General features: G+C 38.5%; 1 protein-coding gene and 1 long non-coding RNA gene across 9 annotated transcripts in view; one reads left to right on the top strand and one right to left on the bottom strand.

Annotated features, from left to right (window-relative positions):
• Positions 1-14,997, top strand: part of ptprea (protein tyrosine phosphatase receptor type Ea) — a 296,189-nt gene extending 281,192 nt beyond the window's left edge. For all 8 annotated transcript variants that reach the window (XR_007249547.2, XM_048550902.2, XM_059653095.1 and 5 more), the window contains 2 exons: positions 6,178-6,313; positions 6,442-14,997. Coding sequence is in view for 7 of the 8 variants with exons in the window: in XM_048550902.2 (XP_048406859.1) it covers positions 6,178-6,313; positions 6,442-6,516 (211 nt within the window). In the remaining variant the exon portion in view is untranslated. The remainder of the gene's footprint in view (positions 1-6,177; positions 6,314-6,441) is intronic.
• Positions 13,258-18,649, bottom strand: part of LOC125461810 (uncharacterized) — a 35,506-nt gene continuing 30,114 nt past the window's right edge. The window contains exon 6 of the long non-coding RNA XR_007249554.2: positions 13,258-14,043. This is a non-coding gene — a long non-coding RNA (uncharacterized LOC125461810). The remainder of the gene's footprint in view (positions 14,044-18,649) is intronic.

Consider the following 18,649-nt stretch of genomic DNA (forward strand, 5'->3'; position numbering starts at 1 on the left):
TCTGAGTGCCTTTGTGCACTAGTCACTGAAAGTAAGGAGTAGGTGCAGTGGGTGATAAAGAAGGCAAATGGTATGTTGGGGATAATGGGAACTGCAGATGCTGGAGAATTCCAAGATAATAAAATGTGAGGCTGGATGAACACAGCAGGCCAAGCAGCATCTCAGGAGCACAAAAGCTGACGTTTCGGGCCTAGACCCTTCATCAGAAGTATGTTGGCCTTCGTAGTGAGAGGATTCGAGTACACAGGAGCAGGGATGGCTTGCTACAATTGTACAGGGCCTCGGCAAGACCAGGCATAGAGTATTGTGTGCAATTTTGTTCTCCTTATCTGAGGAAATGAAGTTGTGACTATGGAGAGAGTGCTGATTATTAGGATGGCAGGTCTGATGTATTAAGAGAGACAAGTTCCATTCGGACTATATTCATATTTGGAAAAATTAGGGGTGATCTCATAGAAATTTACAAAATTCTGTACTAAATAGAGTAAACACAAGAAAGATATTCCCACTGACTGGTGAGTTCAGAAACAAATGTCACAGTTTAAGCATGTGGCTAAGCCATTTAGGACTGAAATGAGGAGATATTTCTTCAACAGAGTGGTGAGCCTGTGACATTCTCTGCCATGGAAAGCAGTTGAGGCTACAACATTGAATGCTTTCAAGAAAGAGTTATAGGATTAAACGGATCATAGAGTATGGGGAGAAAGCAGGAATAGGGGTGTTGAGTTAGATGATCAGCCATGATCACATTGAATGACAAAGCAAGTTTGAATCCAAGTTTTTTTTTCTGTCGTGGAATGTGGATGTCACTGGCTGGCTAGCATTTATCGCCCATCCCTGTTTCCCCTTGAGAAAGTTTTGAAAAGCTTCAAAGCATCTGGTAAGATTAAGGCCCATGTACTCTCCAACACCATCACTTTAAGTTATTCAAAATTCCAGGGAATTTTTCTTTCCCTATCAAATCTATATGTTTGACTTAATTACTTAGGCTCAGTTCTAGTCCCAAGAGGACCAAAGACTTTTCCCTTGATGGATCAACAACTGAGAGCCAGACTTTCTTAGTTGTTTAACAATCCGCAGAGTTCCAACCAAGCACCTGTGGTCTAGACGTTTTCAGTGTACAAACCTTGCACTGAGGTAACCTATACCCTTAACTGTTCTGAGCAAACTTGGTTTTTTAAAGAATCTATTCGTACTTCTGACTTCATTCACATCCCTTCAGACTGGACCAAATGTTTTCTCATCTCTAAGCGAAACCCAAAAGTAAGCCAATGTATTTCAATGCTACCTCACTCATGTGGTAAAACCCCACCATGTAAACAAACTTTAATTAACTGTCCAGGAGGCCTCAAGTCTTCACCTCCCTAACATATACTGGTGAATGTATTGATTCCAAAAGGACTGACCTAATTAATTATTAAAACTCTTCACAAAAAAAAGCAATATCTATATGCCATTAGCTTGAAATCTAAACTCTTTTCAATAAAGTTTTTTTTAATAAAAATCACACACCTTTCATAGCGTGTCTGTTTTGATTTTATTCTCAAGTCCTGTAGTAGGGGCTGAACCCACAACATTCTCACTCAAGGTCAGTGATACCATCTAAATCACACCTGACACTGGTACTGAGATCTTGGAGATCAGGAGAGTCCCATTTTAAATTGCTGGTCTATTGACTGGTCATGGTTGAAGTGAATATACTTGCCTCAAGACAACAACACTTAGGTTTCCTCTTCTCCCTTGAATGCAAGATCAAGGGCAAAGTGCAAAGTGTACATCTGCAGATGACATAAAGAGACAATTATGCTGAAAAGTGATGCCTTTCCTGTAATTATATAACTCATTGGTACTTATTGCTCAGACTTAACATTGAGAATGACAAACAGGACCTCATGCTGGAGGCCTGGTCAAGCCTCAATATCATTTTTTGTATGAATCCTGAGAAGGGACTATAAAATCAAAGCCACCAGCTCTATAATTATTTGCAGTAGATTTTCAGTTCTGTTGATTTTAAGTTCACCTCTCCCTGACGATGCACAATGTCGAACACCAAGGATAGACAAGCATAAATTGGATGATATGTTTATATCATTTGTATTATTTCTACTGTACCAATGCACAGGCTGACTTGTATCTAGGATCCAGAATAATAAGTCTGTGTAAAAATGAAGCTTTTTATCATCTTCCAGAAATGACATTAAGTTCAGCAAATTCAAAGTTTCAATTCAATTCAATTTTCTTTGACGGCTTGTGATTTTGCTATTACCATCTCACTTTCTTCTCAACCCATCTTTTGTTTCTTTACTTAACCCAGTATTAGTTTTTGTATTCCATCATCATCCTTTTTGTCATTTAGTATCTGCTGTCTTGCACTTTATCACAGACCTACCCTATTGTCCTTCACTTCCCTGTCTTTCTGTGCCTGTGTACTTGCTTGAAACGCGCCTCACTAGCTTTCACAGTTTTCCATGAAATGTTATCCTGCCCCCACTCCGAGACGCTGCCTCCCAGAAGTTCATGATATGAGCGTGCTGATAACAAGGACCAAGTGCAAACTCCATATGGTCCAAGTGCTCATTGGAAAGTACAATGCTGTTTCCCTCACTCCAGTTGCTGCTTGACCTACTGGACTCAGTGCCAGCATTTTGTGTTTTTGTGCTGCAAAATCCAGGGCTTGACCTAATACTAATTTGAATTTTAAATGTTTAAATTATTGCACCTGTCTAAAAGATGTTGCATGAATGCAGCAAGAGCTAACTATACAAGAAATCTTTACTTACTTATACGGCCTCCAAACCCAGCAGGTGCAGGGTAAAAATTGTAAGATTAAGGTGTTGTCTTCAATGCTGTCTGCTGTTCACATCATACTCAGAAGTAGAGCAATTACAATCAGGAATCTAAAAGCATGTGAGTAAATTAGTTTGTCACTTTTGCCTGAATTAGCCACCTTTAAATCAATTTGGGAAGTGTTCATGACCCCTTTGGCTCTGCCAGCAGTCAGGATGAAATCTGCCCCAAGGCTAAGTTAACTTAGGATGAAAAGTGATTGAAAGGGCAGAAGTTGCATGATTCGCATTGAAATGTATTGGAAGGATTTCAGCAAATCAGGTCTTATTTGACCTCACTTGACAGCACAAAGTACAAGAGTAAGCCGAAGTTAATTTATTGTGGCATTGTTCCCCCAGGATTAATTTACTAAATGCTAGGATTGAAAATCAATTAGTACAAGACAAATGTGGACACTAATATTGTTTAAAGCATTCATTAATCCATTAAATCCATATTTTCCAATGGGTCAGCAGCAAGAAAGAGCAATGTTAAGAGCCATTACTTAATCATTCATGAAAATCAAGTGGCATTTAAAGTTTTGCTAAGTCAAGTGGGAATATTTTCTCTCATGTTTGCTTTTAAAGGATTTAGCTTTCTCTAAATCACAGCTAGACAGTGAAGTTTGGCTACAATCACAATAGTGTTTTTAGTATTTATGCACTCGATTTTTCCATATGTGCATCATTTTTCCCAAGTGCCATACTTTGCTTAAAGTGACTGTCAATATTTTGTTTTTGCTGCATTCAGTTTAAACTCAATAGCAACAAATCCAATGGCATACATCACAAAGACATAAAGCACAGCACTGTAGATGTCAAAACTAACTCATAATTTGCAGTTTTTTGAAAAGCAGGGGAAGAGAGGCCATGGACAATGACTCCTGACTCCACAAAGGAAAGATTTTTTGTTTAAACATTCATCATATGGCCTAGCAAACCAGTTATATTTACACCAAAGATTAACAATCCATAGAGCATCCTCAGCTGGCATAATGTGAACGGCTGTGATGTCATTAGCAAAACATTTTTCAAAGCAAAATTTCAGTATGTGACCAATGGTCTGATTTTGATAACCATAGTCATAACTTGTCCTGTTCCTTACATAGCAGTTGTGGAGTAACCCCTGGCCTATCCTCAAGTGGATGTGTGTTTTTTTAAGATTTTCTAGAGAAGGCTGAAACTAGGGACTTCACTAGATTGGTTACTGGGATGTAGTTGGTGATGGTTACAGTCAGCCAAGAGGCACACCAAGACGTGGGCTATTTTTCAGTTTGTTGGATGTGGATTGTAATTTCTTAGGGATTGTGGGATTACAGAACAGTGTGTAGGGTCTTTTTTTTATTTTTAAGACCCTATGTCAAGAGGAGTCCCCCTGTGTCAATAGGAGTCCTTTGTTAGCTGTCAGCCAAGGATGTTTCTTGAAGAGCATGCTGTCTTTGTAAATATCAGGAGGTTCAAATGTGCTAGCCCAGGAAGCCACTCAAGCTGTGTTGGTCTGAACATCGTGGAAATCATTCTGATGACTTCCTGGAGGTGTGTAACGATTATGTTTGAGTGGCAACTCCTGAGCCAGGTTGAAAGACACTACTATTCTGCTGAGTAGATCAGAGTGAGTGAAGCAGTCCATGGTGTGGGAGCTCTGCTACCCCAAGTGGCACCCATTATTTTCCTTGTAAATTCATTTTCATCTTGACCTTGGCCCCAATGTTCTATAGGTGTTGCTGGAAGGCCAATGTACAATCAAGAATGATGTCAAGGTATTTTGGCATTGGGTTGTTTATGAGCAGTCAGTCATGGAATTGGATGTGACTGTTTCCTGAAATGGCAGTCCTGTCAGGTTTTGGTCCAACTTTTCATTTTCTGAGGTAGGTTTAAAGAAAACATCGATCTTCAGTGTGAGTTTTCTCAAGGATATGAAGTTTGTCAGCCTGGGTCAGTTTGTTAGCATAAGTCAAGAGCTGTAACTTTCTGGAAGGGAGGTCAGTGATATTTATCTAGAAGAGAGATTATCCTTGTGGGAGCCTGTTCGTTATGTCTGGGCAGCTGATTTGATCTCCAAGGTGCATACAGAACTGAAAGTTGCTGATCATGAAGTTGTAGGGTTTGCATATGGCAGATGAATTTGAACAGTTTCAGCAGCATGCCTGTGTGCCACACTGTATGTTATCAGTGCCAGATATGTCAACAAAGGTGGATCCTATCTTCAGGCCTTTCTGGAAACTGACCTCAATATGTGAAGTCTGTGTCATGACCTGCTCATAACAGCAGCTTATTGGGATAGAGGGACACTGTGGTTTCCAACATGGTACTTGGGCTATTCAGCAGGTGACATTCCAGGACAAGCTGTGTTATTGAGAGCGGGACAATAAGTCAGATGTTTAGAGTGGGGTCTGTGCTATGGATGTTAGTAAACAGCTTTCCAATTCCTTCCCTGTGATTAGATGCTCTTTAGGAATCTTAAAATTCTATTAACTCATGCCATTTTCCCTGACTTGGGTGCAGTCAAGGTACAGTTTATTTCTTCTTGTGCATAAGAGCTTGAGATTCTATCTGTTCTGAGACAGTCTTTAGAGACTTTGCTATTTGCTTATCATCCCTGCTGATATCTTTGTTTTTATTAGGAGCTGTTTGACAGCTTCTGCGTTGATTCTGGGATGCTGATATTACTGTTATTGCAGGCAGGTAGGAGCCTTCCTTCGAGGTTGAGTATGTGAAATCACCGTTCTCCACAGTTTCCCACTATTTTATGAAACATCCTTCATCAACGGAGTTGAGGAGTGCTCTCGCCACACCAGGGTCTTCATTTTCCCTATATTCTTCCAAGAGCTCTTCACTTTCCATGGTCCAGTGGGGAATGAAAACTTTTCTAAATCCTCAGGGCCAAAATTTAGTGGCTGCCAATTTGAGAAGTGGACCAAATCAATTGGGAGCTATTCTGATAAGAGGTCATCTATCTGAAACACAAACTCTGCTTTCTCTCCTCAGATGCTGCCAAACACAGAGTATTTCCAGCTCTTCTTGTTTTTATAATGTATGAAGATTTTTGCCTCCCTCCTGCTTCCAAGTTACATTTGGCTTTTCCATCCACCAACTGTGCCCCATCTGGTGGAGAAAATTACAGCAACAGTCCACAGTTAAAGTCCAATTTTGGGATCTAATTTGTGTAATTTTTGAGGCTTCCGCTGGATGGGGTCTCATCAAGACTGTCCTTTATTTTAAACAATAAATACTAAACCTAAAAAAGGACGAACTACTGGGAAATATTGTCACTTCAAGGTGAAAGAAACGACGTAGAATCCAGTCAGGGTGGTTTATTATTAAAGTAAAACTTGAATTGTATGTTTTGCAGTGCCGGTGCTGGCAGGACAGGCACGTTTATTGCATTGAGTAATATTCTGGAGCGAGTGAAAGCCGAAGGCCTTCTAGATGTTTTCCAAACTGTCAAGAGCCTCCGAATGCAACGGCCACATATGGTGCAAACATTGGTATGATGTGTGTTTTTGATTTTCTAAATATTTGAAGCAAAGCATATTATTGATCTTTTAAAAATAAAGTCAAGGATCAACTATATTTTGTTTTCTTTTAAATGAAATGTTTTCCTTTCTCTTTGCAGGAGCAGTACGATTTCTGCTACAAAGTGGTTCAAGATTTTCTAGACATACACTCCGATTATGCCAACTTCAAATAAGTGTTTGCCTTACCGTTTTTTTATCTTTTCAATTGTTAGCTGACAGGCCAGTAAAGCATCTTTTGTACATTAAATTATCAAGAATTTATTTTGTATTTTGCTATGCACTTGTTGTCTAGAAGAATATTCCTACTAAGTTGAAGGTCATTTATTGTCATGTGACTGCTTTTGTGTATTCAGGTGACAATAATTGGGGAGTCATGCATCTGTTACGAGTCATTCAATATTTTTAACTGAATGACAAAATGGAGTACATTTACCACATCTCACCCACTCCTAAAAGAACTTTATTTAAAAAGAAATATTTTATATGTCATTATCAGTTACGTTTTGTTTCGAATCTTGAATGTACAGAAGATTGAGTCGGATTAACTGAAGAAAAATCCTTACTTGCTTTGTGAAAATGCCAACAATGTTTGACCCCCTCAAAAGTGTTACAAAATGTGAATTTATACTGTGCATTGGAGTTTGCATTATTTTCAAAAGGTTGGGTGTAAACCATATATAATAGATATATTTTTATATGAAAAGTTTACAGTGTTATAATGTTAGTTGTATATTGTGCATTTTGACATTGTTTTGGCTTAACTAAAATGTTTGTTTTTAAAAATGCTTAATGACAATACATTGTTGTCCAAGAGTTACTTTTATTTTCTCATCTATTTATTTTAAATTTCTTGTGCTCCTCCTCACCCCACAGAAATAACCTGGGTCAGCACGACATAACGATCGCACCTCCTTCTCCCCGTAATAGTGACCCCTCCATCCACTTGCTGTTGGCAAGGACAGCCCAACATTAACTCGCCAAAGTCTGGCAAACATACACTAAAACACCTATTTAGCTTCCTGCATGGCATTGGTCTGATGTAAAATCCATCTGTGGCTGTTTTTAATCCTTATTGCTACATATGGTGGGGGAAATACTTGGCTGCATTTCTAACCGAACAGTACAGCCCATGGTTATTCCCAGGGGCCAGACACAGGTGAAGACCACTACCCACAGAGCCGACATGGTGTTCTTCAATGAAGAAAGTTGCTTTAAACACACAAAAAGCAGCCTGTGATGCTGCCTGCTACAGGAGAATCGGCTTAATTCTGCATAGCTTATGCAAACCAATCAAATTACTACCCTACAGAAGTGAAGGCATGTTTTAAGTAAATATGAAACATTTAATACATATAAACTTGGTATGTTTATTAAAATAATGTTTCTGTAACATTGATATGCTGGAAAAGGAGGAAGTGGTGCTCATTTGATTCACAAATCCCTATTTTTGCCTGTGGAATGAGAATTCTTCCAATAAAAGTTGTAAAAATGCAGTAGGTTTATGAGCATCCGAAAGAGATAGCGAATCTCAGAAGCTTTACTGCCTGAGCAATTTCAGTATGTAAATCGGGTTTTATTGAACAGACACAATCATTTTCAATATTAAGAGAGAGTGAAGAAATAATCTGACATGTTTACAGTTGATGAAAAATGCCAATTTAAAGAATGATATGTGCAGTGGCCAATTATTTAGTATCACATCAAGTTATAGCTGACATGGGTGAAACTGATTTCCATTTAGGGCCTGTACAAATATACTCAAAATGAAATGAAGATAAAATAGAAATGAAGTGAAGATAAAGCTGGAATTAAATTCTTCTTTGTTTTGGACTGCTAGAAATGTGGAAAAATTGCTGGCCTACAGAAACAATACTTAACAAAACTGAGAGGTTGTTCTCACTAGTGCATATTGTCACTGAATTGAAGTTTCTCGATTTCCCCTGGCTGGGGGAAAAAATACACAGGGGCACAGTCCCGGATAAGGGACTAATGATTTATGACTGAGATAACAAGAAATTTCTTCACTTTGAGTTGTGAATCTTTAGAATTCTGTGCCCAAAAGGATTATAGATATTCCATCCATGAATATGCTTAGGGCTGAGAGAGTCCAATTTTTGATGACTAATAAATCCAGGGATATGGGGATCAGAAGGAAAAGTGGACTTGAAGCTGTGGTTCTGTTAAATGGAGGGACAAACTTGAGTAGCTCTACTGTTGCTTCTATCTTTTCTTCTGTAAAAAAAATTACAATGTCCCTTTATTTTCATGGTTTTATCTATATTTTTTCATCTTTGTGACTATGTCAGGTCAAATATCTGTCCTTTTTACATTAACCATAACAGACCTCAAACAAATTTCATTAATTCATGCAATTGAAGATGTCCATCCAGGTCCTATTTAACTTATTCAGTGTTAGCAACAGAAAACCTTCATTTTTCAAGTCTGTAACTCAATGCTTATAACATCCTCGTGACTACACAACTTCCATTGTTTTCTATCTGTTCTGGGGTTTCTAGCATTCCCTACAGTATTCTGACAGCAGTGTGGCTAAAACAGGGAATTTGACTTTCTTCTCTTAGGTGGGAGGAGTAGTGGAGCAGTGAAAATAAAAGGGCTCCAGTTTCTCCTACATTCGTGCTGATTTCTGATTTTAACACTATCGGTTATGATGGCAATTGAGGCTCCTCTTGGAAATGGGCAGGACCCTGGTGCATAATTCCAAGCAGGAGATCAGTGTTGTCAGGACCGTGGCTGTTAATAGCCCACTGACGTAGTCTAGAGCCAACATGAGGAGTGTTCTTCAGTGATCTGTGATAATCCACCTAAAACGCCCACTCCAATAACATGATACACACTGCCAAGCAGTCCCCTCTATCACAAAGTACGTGCACTGGAGAAGCTCCTTGTTCTGCCATCAATGGCATAAGGCCAAGAGAATTTCACCTGCCTTTTGCCAATGTAGCTGCTACTTTCCACCCTTATCGGGGGCCAACTAACCCTTGGGAGTTAAAATACTCTCAATGCACGATAATTACTGAAGTTAATCTGGACTGTCAAAATCCTATTTATGTATTACCTCTTTACTTCTGTATTCTGTGCCTCTAAATGTAAAACCAAGGATTACTCTTGACATTTTTTATGGCCTTACTTAACTGCACAAATACCATTAATGACTTGTATATCTGTACCTCAAGGTCTTTCTACTTACATACATCATTTAAACCATCCCATTTTGATGCATTTCTTCTTATCCTTCCTTGCAAAACATATAACTACACATTGTTTGTGCATTGAATTCCATCTGCCATTTCTGCTAACACCTGTTCCCTTGTAATCTCCCCAAGCTTCATCACAATTTGCTGTACACAATTATGCAAATTTCAATATTGTTCTTTCAGTTTGCCAATAATATTTGTATATTCTAAAGTCTCCATAACAAAACCCTGTAGAACATCACTTAGCACCGATCAAAGGGTAAGAATCCCACAGTAACTCATTTCCTGACTCCACAAAGCTTGTCCTGTCTGCAAGGCACAAATCAGGAATGTGATGGAATACTCCCCACCTGCCTGGATGTGTGGCTCCATCAGCACTCGAGAAGCTTGTCAGCATCCAGAACAAAGCAGCCCACTTGATACCACATTCAGAACCTTTCATCACTCCACCAATGCTCGGTATCTACAGATGCACTGCAGAAATTCACCAGTTTTATGTAGCACATACCAAAGTCATGACCACTTCCATCTCAAAAGACAACGGCAGCAGATAGATGGAAATACCATCACCTGCAAGTTCCCTCCAAGCCACTCACCACATCCTGGCTTGGAAATATATCACCATTCTTTTAGTGTCATTAGGTCAAAATCTTGGAATTCCTCCCGAACGGCATCGTGGGTCTACCTACAGTGCATGAAATGCTGTATTTCAAGAAGGCAGTTCACCATCAGCACATCCAGGGAAACTAGGGATAGGTAATAAATGCTGGCCCTGTTAGTGGCATCCACATTCAATGACTGAATTTAAGGAGAAAAATTCTGTGAAAAATGCAAAAAATTGCCATAAAACTGTGTATAACTTAAATACATTTTTTCTAAATTCAAGTGAGCCGTATTTATTTGAAACAGTCTAAAAAGTTGATTGAGCATGACCAGCCTTTTTGAAATCTGCGCAACAACCTATAGTTTAGTGTCCCAGTAGATTACGTTTAAATTATCAAAGGTGAATAAAAAATAAACAAATCTTTTGCTGACTTTTTTTTGGATATTAGAATAATTTAGCCTGATATCTAAATGTAAATCTATACCACAGGAACACATACAAGCTAGAAAAAAATGTGAAATTCTAGAAACCCAACTCATCCATGCATTATTATCTGCAGATGTAATATTACACAAACTGGAGTGGCAGAGAAGGGAATGATTGAATATCACTTTTATTCATTACATTATGTTTGGTTTGCAAATTCCATTTGTATCTGTCATTGTTCCATTGTTATTGATATGTTTTCTTCAGTGGTTGCTTTAATTTTATTTCAAACTTGATTCTTTCCTGCTTACCTCTTCCAATCAATGAGAGTTTATCTACTAAAGTAAAATAATTTAACCCTTTGCTGAAAATAAGCAACTTATCATTTGTAATCAAAATGTAGTCCATACAGTTATTACTCTTCATGTCTTTATTAAGGTGAGGTTACACAGTGCCTTGTTTCCTTTCTAGCTCATTGAGGTGAAGGGTATTAGTTCATTGGGGAAGGGCAAGTAGGGGTGTGGTGCGGTCTTACTTTCTTTCCATTTCAGGAAGCCAAGGTGGGATTTTTAAAATTATTTTGCTGCCCTGTTCCAACTGTAAAGGCGGTGAGACAGTGAAGGCTCCACAGTGTGTGCAAACCAGGAGACCAATGGTTCAGTCCTAAAATTGGGCCTCATCGAAATAATGTGCTGAGGCACTGCAGCCTGACCTGCCTTCACATGCAGTTCAGAATCCGGTATTTCATATTGCAGCAAGTGCCCAGGGTAAGATGTAGAGTGTACATGGTTGAAAGAACAGGAGAATTATCAATCACACGCTGACAGTAACCCTCAAAGAGAATGAGCTTGAAGGAGCGCTTCTGGTCAACTGGAACATTTTCAAATTTGCCTTTCATTGATGATTGCTGCTTATGCCACAGTAGCCATTTGTAAAAAAAAATCCAGTGCTGAGCAGGCGCTGTCACCTACTCAACTCACTGCAGCACAATTAGGGTGAGGGAACCTAATAATAGGCATCAGGCCCTTCCTTTACATATATTATGGACCTAATGCCTGTTTTAGGTAACCTCCAGGTAATACAGAAAAAATGGCCTATCTTGGATGTGGGCCCTTGGAAGGGATAAGTTAGGAAACTCCAGGATCTGGCAGAATTTGCAGTCCTTCAACCAGAATGAACGATGTAAATTTTTTTTATTGTCCTGTTCATATCTGTTGTGCCATGCAGGATGTGACTTGACCTGAGCCTCTGGCTCAAAGGCAGGGAGGCTATTCTTGTGTCACAAGAGCCCCGAATGGGCAAAGTAATCATGAGAAAATGGTAAGATTTGTTTGACTTGGTATCCTGTTTAAGATTCAGCTATCAGCTCCATCTTCTAATTTTGGTTTCTGTCTTTTGAGATTATACAAATTTATACAGTATTCAATATATTCTACATTTAGAAAAATCATTAGCTTCCAAAATTAATTTTCAACCTCTACGCCGTCATTCTTAAGACACGATCTTTTGAAGTATTACACTAAGGGGATTCAAAAGCTACACCACCAAATAGGACTGAAAATAATCTATTTTTAAAAATGTTTTCAAGAGGATAGAGGAAATTAATATTTCATATTAGGTTCATGATTCATATCCAATCTAAACCAAACAAAATTCTTTCTGATTGTGCTATAATATGTACATGTTCAATATCTCAGTGTACACATCAGGTTTTCTCCTCAGATCATGATATAGTGAAAATGTTCAGCTTCTGATGCTCATCCTTCTGTTAACAATTATAAGCATCAAAATCATTCACATGTAGCTTTACCTTTGTCTTGTCCTTTCAACTGAATTGCCCAATTGAAGAAATGCCTAGGCTACTATTTAATCTTCTGATTTTACTTGCCTGAAGATGCCTTGGTGCATTTTTTAACATGTACTTCCACTATGCCACAGTTGCCTAGGGAAGCACACATGGATTAATTAGCATGAACTTAATTTAACAATGAAAAGTAAATACGTTGCCATATTTTTAATAAATTGCGGGTACTTTTACACCCAACCTTTGAGAGAAGCTACAGGCAAACGAGCTTGTAAATTTGAGGCAACACTATGGTATATGTATACTGCCATTTAATACTATTAGTCGCCCAGTAACAGCTTATCTTTCTGTGCAATATAAAGTTGAATGATTTGTATGTAGAACCTATACAGATAAATCAGTAATATTAACAAATACCGATTTAATATGGAATGTTTTATTGTGCTCAGTGTTTATGCAGTGCAAATAATGTGTTTTTAATTGTTTCATATCCTTTTCAGATGAGATTTCTTTGTTTCTATTAAGATGCATTATATAGTACTTATTAAAGGCCAACTAGTAATGAGAAGAAATTTATGATAAGTAAGTAAAGTACGGGAATGTTTTAGATGGAACAGTTAAAATAAAATGTAACATTTTTCTGGATGCAAATAATTCACTGCAGAAGCTCAGGTATCTCTCTCATGCTTGGGCCTCAACCATTTTAAACAATTGAACAAGCTTTGAGGTTTGCCTTGTGTAGTTCTAGAATCTGGTCAGCATTTCATAACACACCAGCATTATTACAAGTTGGAGCAGATTTTTAAAACAATTATAGGTTTTATCAATATTAAATCTTAAATCTGATGTCCAGTTTGGAGTATTATATTGGCATGGAGTAGTATTATTGGCAATTTTTTTGTTCTTGAGTGGCACCTGTTATCTGTCTGTCAAACTGCCTTACTGTCAGCGTTACCATTTATATTAGATGGACAACTCCACTCTGGGAAATTGTTCTAAACTGGATTGTTTGAATCAACACACAATCTCAGGCCAGACATCTGAGTTACCTTTAAAATATGTTTATTAACAGACTGTATGATGGCATATGATGGCAAGGCTACAGAGCAGTATTTCTTGTTCTATACATGCTCCAACCTTCTAGCAGAGTATAAGCACATGACTACTGAGGAAATAGTTGCATCACAGCTTACCTCGAAGGTTCAACTACATGCTTATTCAACTCTTTCTCTACTGGTAATTAGCCTAAAATAGATCAAATTCAATTGGAATAACACTGCCCATTAATTTGATTTGGGATTTACTACAGGACATTATAGGGAAGGCAATGGCCTAGTGGTATTATTGCTGGACTGTTAATCCAGAGACCCAGACAATGTTCTGGGGACCTGAGTTTAAATCCCTCGATGGCAGGTGGTAGAATTTCAATTCAATAAATAACTGGAATTAAGAATGTATTAATGACCATGAGCCAATTGTTGGGGAAAAAAACATCTGGTTCACTACTGTCCTTCAGGGAAGGAAACTGCCGTCCTTACCTAGTCTGGTCTACATGTGACTCCAGACCCACAGCAATGTGGTTGACTCTTAACTGCCCTCTGGGTAATTAGGGATAGGCAACAAATGCTGCCTGGTCAGCAACACCATTGTCCTGTGAATGAATAAAGAAAAAAAATTAGATGATAACTCTGTTTTAACCAATATAATTATGTAGCAGATGCACTTTTATTGCACATTTTTCATCATTTTTTGTGCAATGCTTTCCAACACAGGGAAAGCTAAACAAAACCTTTGTGTCTTTCTACAATAATATACATCAAATTACATTTATAAATATTTGTACCAGTCAGGTCAGAAAGGGACAGTATTGCTAGCTAGATAATAGAATTCTTTTCATCTGGCCTTTTATAAGTCCATATTGTACTTCTGTTTAAATAAAAACAGAGATTCTGTGTTTTTGTTTGACAGTACTTATTGATCTGTAGATCATTCCCATTGCACTAATCTACTGACTTGTGCTTGAAAAACACATAAAATGTATAAAGAGTTTTGATCTTGAATAAATGAAATCTGCCTGAAATTAGAACATATGAATGCAAAAACAGACCTTGCAGCTTTGATTTGCAGAAATATTGATAAGGGATGGCATATTTTTGACAGAACAACAATAATCATTATTCAAAGTATTCAGAATATCAATAATGTTTTGGAACAGTATTCTGGTTCTTTGTGCTCAGAAAACAATATACCTGAAAGTCTTTGTTATGGTTGTTCAAAGTATTTATTTCATGTATAATAAAGATAATTAGAAATATATTTGAACAGGGGAAGATTAATTGTAATTTTTCCAGATCTCATTGTATTAGCTCCAAGATTATGTCAACCCTAAAATGATATAGAGTACTGTTTAAAGTGTTTTGTTGAAATATAATTATCTATTAATAGATCATTAAGGTATTGCTAAATTCTGTTAAGTTGAAATGTATGCCTTTTTATCAGCTAGTGTACTTATGTTTTGTTCATGGTGGTCAACTTGCCATCATGTTATTTATCCATCTTTGCTAAATAATATTTTTGCAATTTGAAACCATTAATAAATGGCAAACGTGATATTAAATTATAACAATGTGGTGTATTTTTCTTTTATTGTATTGGTCTATTTTTATGTAGGAAACCTGAGAGGGGATATGAGAGCACCTTGGCAAATAAGGTTAAAGATAATCCAAACAGATTCTACAAATACATTCAGAGGAAGAGAGCAACTAGAGAGAGAGAGAGACCAAAGAGGTTGTCTTTGTGTTAAACCTCAGGAAATGGGAGAGATATTTAATATTAGTTTTTACTGTTGAGAGAGAAATGGAGGCTAGAGAACTCAGAAATAAATATCAATGTTTTGAAAACAGTTCACATAACAGAAGAGGGAGTGCTGGAGGTCTTAGGAAACACAAAGCTAGATATATCTCCAGGAGCTAATTAAATGTGTCCTTGGACCTTGTTGGAAGTTATGGAGGAAATTGCAGAGCCCCTAGCAGAAATATCTTATCATCTATAAGCATAGGTAATGTACCAGAGGACTGAAGGGTGGCTAATGTGCCATTGTTTCAGAAAGGCTGTAAGAAGCCTGAAAACTATAGACCTGTGAGTCTGACATCGATGGTGGCTAAATTGTTGGAGGTGATTCTAAAAGACAGGATTTACATTTTGAGAGGGAAGGATGGCGTAGGATTAGTCAGCATGGTTTTGTTTGAGGAAAATTATGTCTCACAAACTTGATTGAGTTTTTTTCAATGAAGTAACCAACAAGTTTCATGGCAGAGCGGAAGACATTGTTTACTTGGACTTTAATAAAGCCTTTGACAAGATTCTGCATAGTAGACTTATTCGTAATGTTAGATCATATGGGATTCAGGGTGAGCTTGCCAATTGCATACAAAATTAGTTTGATGGTAGGAAACGGAGAGGGTGGTGGAGGGCTGTTTTTGGGAGTGGAGGCCTGTGACCAGCGGTGTCCCTCGGGGACAAAAACAAAGTTGTTGGAAACCCCCTGGTGTGGCTTCCTCTACATTGGGGAAACCAAGCGGAGACTTGGGGACCGCTTTGCAGAACACCTCCGCTCGGTTCGCAACAAACTGCACCTCCCAGTCGCGAACCATTTCAACTCCCCCTCCCATTCCTCAGACGACATGTCCATCATGGGCCTCCTGCAGTGCCACAATGATGCCACCCGAAGGTTGCAGGAACAGCAACTCATATTCCGCTTGGGAACCCTGCAGCCCAATGGTATCAATGTGGACTTCACAAGCTTCAAAATCTCCCCTTCCCCAACTGCATCCCAAAACCAGCCCGGTTCTTCCCCTCCCCCTACTGCATCACAAAACCAGCCCAACTCGTCCCCTCCCCCCACTGCATCCCAAAACCAGCCCAGCCTGTCTCTGCTTCCCTAACCTGTTCTTCCTCTCACCCATCCCTTCCTCCCACCTCAAGCCGCACCTCCATTTCCTACCTACCACCTCATCCCACCTCCTTGACCTGTCCATCTTCCCTGGACTGACCTATCCCCTCTCTACCTCCTCACCTATACTCTCCTCTCCACCTATCTTGTCTTCTTTCCATCTTCGGTCCACCTCCCCCTCTCTCCCTATTTATTCCAGTTCCCTCTCCCCATCCCCCTTTCTGATGAAGGGTCTAGGTCTGAAACGTCAGCTTTTGTGCTGCTTGGCCTGCTGTGTTCATCCAGCTCCACGCTTTGTTATGTTGGAAAAGCTCAGCAGGTCTGGCAGTATCTGTGGAGTTGAAAACAGAGTTAACATTTTGGGTCCAGTAACCCTTCCTCAGAACGGTTCTGAGGAAGGGTCACTGTACCCAAAATATTAACTCTGTTTTCTCCTCCACAGATGCTGCCAGACCTGTTGAGCTTTTTTAGCAACTCGTTTTTGGTCCTGATTTACAGCATCCGCAGTTCTTTTGGTGTCCCTCGGGGATCGAGTACTGGGTCCACTTTTGTTTGTCATCTATATAAATGATTTGGATGAAAATATAGAAAGTATTGTTAGTAAGTTAGTGGATGACAGCAAAATTGGTGGTATAGTGGACCATGAAGAAGGTTATCAAAGATTACAAAGAGATTGTAATCAATTGGGTCCATGGACTGAGAAGTGGCAGATGGAATTTAATTTTGATAAATGTGAGGTATTGCATTTTGGTTATACAAACAAGGACAGAACTTATACACTACCAGGGTAGTGCTGTAAAACAGTGAGACCAAAGGGTTCAGGTACACAATTCTTTGAAATTTGCATCACAGGTAGACAGGGTGGTTAAAAAAGTGTTTAGCATCCATACCTTCACTGCTTAGACCTTTGAATATCAGAGTTGGGTGTCATGTTGAGGTTGTATAGGATACGGGTGAGGCCTCTTCTGGAGTACTATGTGTGGTTCTGGTTGCCCTGTTATAGGAAGGATTTTATTAAACTGAAGCGGGTTAAGAAAAGATTAACCAAGATGTTGCTGGGAATGGAGGGTTTGAGTTATAAAAATAGATTGGAAAGACTGGGACTTTTTTTCACTGGCGTGTAGAAGGTTGAGGGATGACCTTATTGAGATTTATAAATCATGAGTGACATAGACAAGGTGAATGACAAAGGTCTTTTCCCTAGGGGTGTGGAGATATATCTTTAAGGTGAGAGAAAAAAAAATTAAAAAGGGCATGAGGGGCAACGTTTTTACACAAAAAGTAGTTTGTTTGTGGAATGAACTGCCAGAGAAAGTGGTGAATGCAGGTACAATTACAACATTTAAAAGACATTTGAATAAGTTTATGAATAGGAAAGGTTTAGAGGGATATGGGCCAAATGCAGGCAGGTTGGACTATTTTGGGAATACAATCGGCAAGAACTATTTGGATTGAAGAGTCAGTTTCCTTGTCTTCTCAAAAATTTCCTTTTGGAATTTAAAAATAATGCAATTCAAAGTTGTTGAATTAAGCTGCCAGCTACAATTCTGGGCCAAAGTGTTAACTCTGTATAATATTAACATGGGACAATTGTGTAAGAATATGAAGTATAGTATGAACATCTTTTCAAGTTATACAGATAAGACCAATGTCATCTATAATATGCACATTTCTACCCATCCTATTATAAAAGGAATTTACAATATGAGATATTGCAAAATAATCACAAAGACCAAAAATATTACTGATGCTAAAAATCTGAAACATAATCAGATAATAAGTGCTGTAAGTGTTCAGTTGATTCAGTGGCTCAGAAGAAACAAATGTAACAAGCTAGATTTCAGCCTGAAATTGAGTTCTATTTGGAAAGAGAATAATTCAAACTCGAGAAATCCAGAGAATAGGTTTCCTCAGTGTTTAGTCTGATTTTACTGCAGGTTCCTTTTACTATGGGATTCCAGCCCAGAAGGAGCTGCATTCAGTAACGATCTGAGGTTTTTCAAGTGACATGCTTGTTTTACACAGCTGAACCTTACAGGAGAACATAGGTGTATTTGTGGGAGAGAAAGAGAAGTCATGAGAGGTGTGGTCTCCCGGTAATTCAGGGAGTTCCAATTGCAAGATGAGGTTTGATCATAGTCCAGAGGAGCAGACAAATCTTGAAGGCTGGGCAGGGGTATGGTTGCACTGGAAGAATTTTCTAATTTTATCTTCCAGTATTTCTTTTTCCACCATCCTTACAGTCAGCATGTTTCTGGCAAATTTGAATCAGCTGGTGTTTGTTACGCAAATGTAAAAAGATAAC

Source organism: Stegostoma tigrinum, chromosome 20 (assembly GCF_030684315.1).
Source record: "Stegostoma tigrinum isolate sSteTig4 chromosome 20, sSteTig4.hap1, whole genome shotgun sequence".
NCBI classification, from domain to species: domain Eukaryota; kingdom Metazoa; phylum Chordata; class Chondrichthyes; order Orectolobiformes; family Stegostomatidae; genus Stegostoma; species Stegostoma tigrinum.